General features: G+C 51.3%; 1 protein-coding gene across 1 annotated transcript in view; it reads left to right on the top strand.

Annotated features, from left to right (window-relative positions):
- Positions 1-222: 222 nt before the first annotated feature.
- LOC129694683 (SUN domain-containing protein 2-like) overlaps positions 223-7,066 on the top strand; it is a 30,921-nt gene continuing 24,077 nt past the window's right edge. The window contains exons 1-3 of the mRNA XM_055631414.1: positions 223-1,988; positions 5,054-5,240; positions 5,999-6,186. Of these exons, the coding sequence (XP_055487389.1) occupies positions 5,119-5,240; positions 5,999-6,186 (310 nt within the window). The 5' untranslated portion in view covers positions 223-1,988; positions 5,054-5,118. The remainder of the gene's footprint in view (positions 1,989-5,053; positions 5,241-5,998; positions 6,187-7,066) is intronic.

Below are 7,066 nucleotides of genomic sequence, written 5' to 3'. Positions count from 1 at the left end.
AGGTTTTGTGGGGTGTGAGGGGGTGGTGGGTCAGGGTCAGGGTGGTGGTGTGGGGGGTGGGGTGGGGGGGGGTGGGGGTGTGGCATGGGGGTGTAATGTGGTGTGGTGTGAGTGTCAGGTGGTGCTGGTGCAGGGAGGGTGGTGGTGCTGTTGTGGTGGTGTTGTGTGGATCAGGGTGTGGGGGGGTGTGGGAGGGGTGGGGATCTGGTGTCGGGATCAGGAGGGGTCAATAGACAATAGGTGCAGGAGTAGGCCCTTCGGTCCTTTGAGCCAACACCGCCATTCACTGTGATCATGGCTGATCATCCACAATCAGTACCCCATTCCTGCCTTCTCCCCATATCCCTTGTTTCCGCTATCTATAAGAGCTCTAGCTAATTTTCTCTTGAAAGCCTCCAGAGAATTGGCCGCCACTGCCTCCTGAGGCAGAGAATTCCACAGATTCACAACTGTGTGATAAAGTTTTTCCTCATCTCCATTCTAAATGGCTTATCCGTTATTCTTAAACTGTGGCCCCTGGTTCTGGACGCTCCCAACATCGGGAACATGTTTCCTGCCTCTAGCGTGTCCAAACCCTTAATAATCTTATTTGTTTCAATAAGATACCCTCTCATCCTTCTAAACTCCAGAGTATGCAAGTTCAGACGCTTCATTCTGTCAACATATGGCAGTCCCGCTAACCCTGGAATTAACCTGGCGAACCTTCGCTGCACGCCCTCAATAGCAAGAATGTCCTTCCTCAAATTAGGAGACCAAAACTGCACACAATACTCCAGGTGTGGTCTCACTAGAGCTCTGTACAACTGCAGAAGGACCTCTTTGCTCCTATACTCAACACCTCTTGTTATGAAGGCCAACATGCCATTCACTTTCTTCACTGCCTGCTGTACCTGCATGCTTACTTTCAGTGACTGATGAACAAGGACCCTCAGGTCTCGCTGTATTTCCCCTTCCCAACTTGACACCATTTAGATAATAATATTCCTTTCTGTGTTTGCTACCAAAGTGGATAACCTCACATTTATCCACATTAAACTGCATCTGCCCACTCACCCAACCTATCCAAGTCACCCTGCATTCTCATAGCATCCTCCTCACAGTTCAAACTGTGTCATCTGCAAATTTGCTAATGGTACTTTTAATCCCTTCATCTAAATCATTAACATATATTGTAAATAGCTGCGGTCCCAGCACCGAGCCTTGCTGTTCCCCACTAGTCACTGCCTGCCATTCTGGAAGGGACCTGTTTATACCTACTCTTTGTTTCCTGTCTGCCAACCAATTTTCTATCCATGTCAGTACCCTACCCCCAATACCATGCGCTCTAATTTTGCCCACTAATCTCCTATGTGGGACCTTGTCAAATGCTTTCTGAAAGTCCAGGTACACTACATTCACTGGCTCTCCCTTGTCCATTTTCCTAGTTACATCCTCAAAGAACTTGGACCGATCCTGCTACTGCTATTTCATCGTTTACAGTCAGAGTGAGGCTATTGTGTGGAGGTGGGGATCAGGGAGGGGAGGTGAGGGTGGTGCTGGTTGGAACGTGGGGGTGTTGGTGCCGCAGTTGTCACGGTTCCTGTCCCCACCCCCGGGGGTTGGAACCGTGACACAAACTAACACTCTAGAATGTAGCATTTTGAACGATGCAGACAATGGGCAGCGGCACCGGGGGGCGGGACATAGAAACAGACACACAGACACAGACAGACGGCGTTGGAGGAGGTCGTGTCTGGTGTCTGCTCTGCTCTGCTCAGCTCAGCTCAGCTCAGCTCTACCCTACCCTACCCTACCCTAACCTACCCCACCCTAACCTACCCTCATCTACCACCATCTACCATCATCTAATAAACTATACTATACTCTAGGTGCGGCGAGGACAGGCGGCGACCAGAAGGGGAGTGGTTGAAGTGGCCACGCTCCCGCTCCTTGTTCCCGGCGCCGCAGGGCAGCTTCTGCCGCTCGGACCCCGCAGGGACCATCACTCGGTGAGTCTGTCTGTCTGTCTGTCGTGTGGATCCCTGGCCCCGCACAGGTGACCGCTCCTCCCTGCGCCGGGGGCCCTGCGGACGTGGGCAGCTCCCAGCCTCACCCCCTTGACTGCCTCCCCTTAAACACCGACCCACGGCAGCGCTGTCAGAGCCCAGGGGCGCTTCACCGCTGAATTAACTAACCGCACACTTTAAAGAAATATTGTACAAGTTATTGACATTTGAAACTTTGCAAAAATTACTTTTAAAGCCTCTTCCACTTGCCCTGCCTGTCAATGACATCACGATGGAATCCCGAATCTCATTTACATAAAATTCTAAACAAAATCTGTTTCATTCAAATTCTCCCGTTTTCATTCACAATAACGTCACACAGGGAATCCGAATCTCATTTACATTAAAAATCATGGAGGGAGGAAGGGAGTGAGAGGTGATTGAGGGAGGGAGAGGTGATTGAGGGAGGAGGAGATGGAAAAGAAGAGGGAAGGTGAAGATACTTGGTGAGGGCCGAGCCCCGGGGCTGTAGCCAGGCCTGGGTTTTGGGCGCTGGGGAGCGGACACTGACACAGACTGGGCTCTGAGCACGGCTCCGGGCCCTGGGCTGGGGTTCGAGCCGGTGTGGGGTCCGGGGGCTGCTGCTCCAGGCCCCTGGGGAGAGGGAGGAGCGGGATCTGGAGCAAGGACTAGGCCGCAGCCTCGTCCTCTCCATCCCCCAGACTGCAGCACAGCCTCTCCCTTCCATGGCTCCAGGCACCTGTCGACACGTGACACCTGTATGGTCGTGAATAGTTGTCTAAAGAGTCGTACCTTTTTCTGGTCGCCGCTGGATTTCCAACATGTTGAAAATCTTCGGCGACCTGCAGCGACTATGGCGGATGCCGGCAGTCGCCGAAAAACATTTGCGTAAGTGGGACAGGCCCTTTAGACTGTTGAGGAAGCCTTGTTTATGGGCTCACAGCCAGGTGGGGGCTGTAAAGCTCCACTTGGTTCCAGTTGGATTGTCTGGTCCCTGTATTGTCTTAGATAGACACAAAATGTTGGAGTAAATCAACAGGCCAGGCAGCATCTCTGGAGAGAAGGAGTGGGTGACGATTCTGGCTTAGACACTTCTCCAGACAGATATCAGGGGAGTGGGAGGTACATAGATAAGGAAGTGGATAGACAAGGAAATCTATAAGTGTATAGATAAGGATATCTCCCACTCCCCTGACATCAGTCTGAAGAAAGATCTCGACCAGAAATGTCATCCATTCCTTCGCTCCAGCGATGCTGCCTGTCCCGCTGAGTTTCTCCAGCATTTTGTGTCCATCTTTGGTGTATACCAGCATCTGCAGTTCCTTCCTACACAAACCATGTGGGCAGTCCGGTGGGGGTGAGTAGGAGGGGTTGGGCGAGATGTGTAAAATCACAAAGGATAGTGAGTGAGGAGAAGTCGTGAGTAAGGACGACAAAGTCATTGTGTTGACAGTGCAGGTTTAAAAGGCTGGCACGGTGGCGCAGATTCAATCCCGACTACAGGCTGTATTTACAGAGTTTGTACGTTCTCCTCGAGACCGCGTGGGGTTCTCCGAGATCTTCCGTTTCCTCCCAAGCTCCAAAGACATACAGGTTTGTTGGTTATTTGGCTTTGTATAAATGTAAAATTGTCCCTAGTGTGTGTAGGGTAGAGTTAATGTGCGGGGATTGTTGGTCGGTGTGGACTCGGTGGGTCGAAGGTGTGTTTCCGCGCTGTACCTACTCTACTCTACAGTGATTGGAAACAAGTGCCTGTAGGTTTCTTGCTTTCAGTCAGATTTGTTCTGAAACAGAGAAGGAAGCAGATCCGATGAACTTCTCAAAGAAACTGGAAAATGATGGAAATTATGCAGGCCAGTGGGGAGTGAGGGCGGGAGGATTGGTGATTGTTCAAGCATTTGTGACTATCTTCTTCTGTTCATGTAGCGGGCACAAGCAGCCATGGGTTAGACACTTGATATAGCTAGTTATATCTAGTCCCAAAGACGTGCGGATTTGTAGGTTTATTGACCTCTGTAAATTTTCCCTAGTGTGTAAGGGAGTGGATGTGAAAATGAGGTACCTTTGGGGTTATGGGGAAAGGCGGGAGAATGGAGATGATGGGGAAAGATAGATCAGCCATGATTGAAAGGTGTAGTAAATGATGGGCCGAATGGCAATTCTGCTCCTCGAGCATATGAACTTATGAACATAGAACTAGTATGAAAGGGAGATTGATGATCAGAATGGACTCGATGGGCCAAGGCACCTGGATCCTTTCTGTACCTCAGGTTTAGCTATATTCTTGTTACATGTGCTGGCGTACAGTGAAAAGCTATGTTTTGTAAGCTATCCAATCAAATCAGATAAAAAATATTCATAAATACAATCAAGGCAAGTCAAGTTCAATAGGTAGAGCAAAGGGGAAGATACAGAGTGCAGAATATAGTTCTCAGCATTGTAGCGCATCAGTTCCAGAGACTGTCCAATGTGCGCAATGTTGGTGGAGGTGAATCGGACAGTACCCTAGTTTCATTAGTTCATAAGTGATAGGAGAATTATTGGGCCATTCGGCCCATCAAGTCTACTTCGCCATTCAATCATGGCTGATCTAACTCTTTCTCCTAACCCCATCTCCTCCCCATAACGCCTGACACCTGTACCAATCAATAATCTACCTTTCTCGGCCTTAAAAATATCCATTGACGGCCTCCACAACCTTCTGTGGCAATGAGTTCCACAAATTCATCACCCTCTGACTGAAGAAATACCTCCTTATCTCCTTCCTAAAGGAACGTCTTTTAATTCCGAGGCTATGACCTCAGGTCCTAGAAACATCCTCTCCACATCACAGTTTATGATTATCCCTACTCTTTGTTTCCTGTCTGCCAACCAATTTTCTACCCATGTCAGCACTCTACCCCCAATACCATGTGCCCTGTCATGTGCAGGGAGGGTGTGTAGGATGACAGCAATGTGTTCCCCCTCCTCCCTCTCTGGGCCAGCGGGCAGGGTGCCAGTACCCAGTGCAGGGCTGCCCCTCACACTGTCTTTCTCTTTGCTCACAGTTAGTGCGGAAGACTCGACGTTCCGTGCTCGGGCTGAGGCTCGGGGTTGTGGTGCTACGGTGAGGATGTCTCGCCGCAGTCCCCGTCTGGCCGGCAACGGCTACTACCAGCCCCGCAACGACACCTCCAGCAGCGGCGGCAGCTCCGTCAAATCAGGTGCTCCCTCTTACAAGGAGACTCTCGTCAAGTAAGTCTCACTAACTCTCTCTAGTCTCGTTCCCCCACCCCCTCCCTCTCGTTCTTTCCTCTCTAAGCTATGCTCCTTTCTAACAGTAAAGATGCAGCCTCCACCCTAGTACCTCACACAGGGAGCTGTGTGTCACTACTCCAACTCTCCCCCCTACCCTCTCCTCCCCCAGCCCTGCCTCCCAACTCCCAAACCCCCCTCCCATTACCTCCTCCCCCCAACCCCAACTGAACCTTTCCTTACAGGAAAAAGTTCTAGACAAAAACTCAAGGAAAGTTCCAACAGCCTCTTCTTTCCTGCTTGGAATCTCAGGTGGAGGATGATCGGATGTAGGGTATATCTTCCAGAGGCCAAGGGCAGGGTTGCCATGCCAATAAGTTGTTGATGAAGCCATTCGGTTGATGGGCTCATGAGGGATGTTGGAGGGAACGTGAACAGGGGCTGCCTGACCCACTGAGTTGCTGCAGCACTTATTTTTAATAAACCAGCATCTGCAGTTCCTTGAGGAGGGGGAGAGGGAGAGAGAGCGAGTCATGATATTCCTTCCCCGTGTGAAACAATCCCCCCCCCCCCCCCCTTTCCCAGCTCTGACAAGCGACTCTCCTCCATCCCTCCCCCCCCCAAGTCGCACCAGCTTCTCATTCTCACTTAGAAAACGGCTAACAATGGCCAGTTTCCTTTATCATCGTTACGTTTTAGCTTCTCTTTCACAGTCCTGGTCTGCCTCCATCCTAAATCGTTGCCCTTTATCGTTTCAGGTTGCACAAGAAAAGGACAAACAGCAAGCGGCCGGGACCTGTACCTGGCGTCAAACATTCACCGTCCAACAGTTCAGTCGACAGCCTGAGTAGCTACATCAGCAACATCAGCAACGCCTCCAAGTGTTCTCAGCACTCTCAGCGCTCTCTGCACCTCGGCGGCAGCAGCAACTGGCAGGAGCCCGTCGGTACGTGTCCGGAGAGGGCAGCGCGGGGGGTGGAAGCAGGGCACCAGCACATTTCCTTCGTTAGAGGGTGGTAAACCAGTGGAATTAATTGCCACTGAAGGCTGTGGAGGCCAAGTCAGTGGATATTTGTAAGGCAGAGATAGACAGATTCTTCATTAGTACAGGGGTTACGGGGAGAACGCAAGAGAATGGGGTTAGGAGGGAGATATAGTTCAGCCATGATGGAATGTCGGAGTAGACTTGATGGGCTGAATGGCCTAATTCTCCTCCTATCACTTATTACCTATTACTCTTTGCTGTAATTCTAGAAACTAAATCAATCCTTAGGCTTGAAGTCTGAAGAAGGGTCCCGACCCAAAACGTCACCCATCCTGTTTCAGACAGAGATGCTGCCTGCCCCAGGGGTGGAAATCCGGGGGGGGGGGGCCAGGGGACACAAGTCCCCCTGTTTTGAGAGGTGGGGGTCGACCCCCCCCCCCCATTTTTTGTAATCCGAATTTTAAAACCCTTCAAATCTCCACTTTCCACGAGACAGTGGTGGTGGGACTGATGATCGAGGGCGCCGATTGGATGAGAGAGATGTTGGTCAGCAGGCAATGGGGGCGGGATGATGATTCAGCGCGATCATTGGAGGAGGGAGGTGTCGGTCAGAGGTGGGGTGGGACTGAGGATAGAGTGCGGTGATGGAGGCGGGAGACGTGCCAAAACTCCAAAGATTATAGCTCCGCTCTATAATCTTTGCAAAACACTCTGTGCACAGACTTGTGCCTCATCCGCAGCCAGGATCGATCCCGGATCTCCGGCGTGTCCCGTCCCCACCCGAGTGCCCCCCCCCCCCTCCACAGGTGGCCAGAGACGTCGGGAGTCGGACGGGAGCGGT

The sequence above is a fragment of the Leucoraja erinacea genome, unplaced genomic scaffold (genome assembly GCF_028641065.1).
Source record: "Leucoraja erinacea ecotype New England unplaced genomic scaffold, Leri_hhj_1 Leri_753S, whole genome shotgun sequence".
Taxonomy (NCBI): domain Eukaryota; kingdom Metazoa; phylum Chordata; class Chondrichthyes; order Rajiformes; family Rajidae; genus Leucoraja; species Leucoraja erinaceus.
The sequence above is the reverse complement of the archived record's forward strand: the minus strand, read 5'-3'. Positions and strand labels throughout refer to the sequence as shown.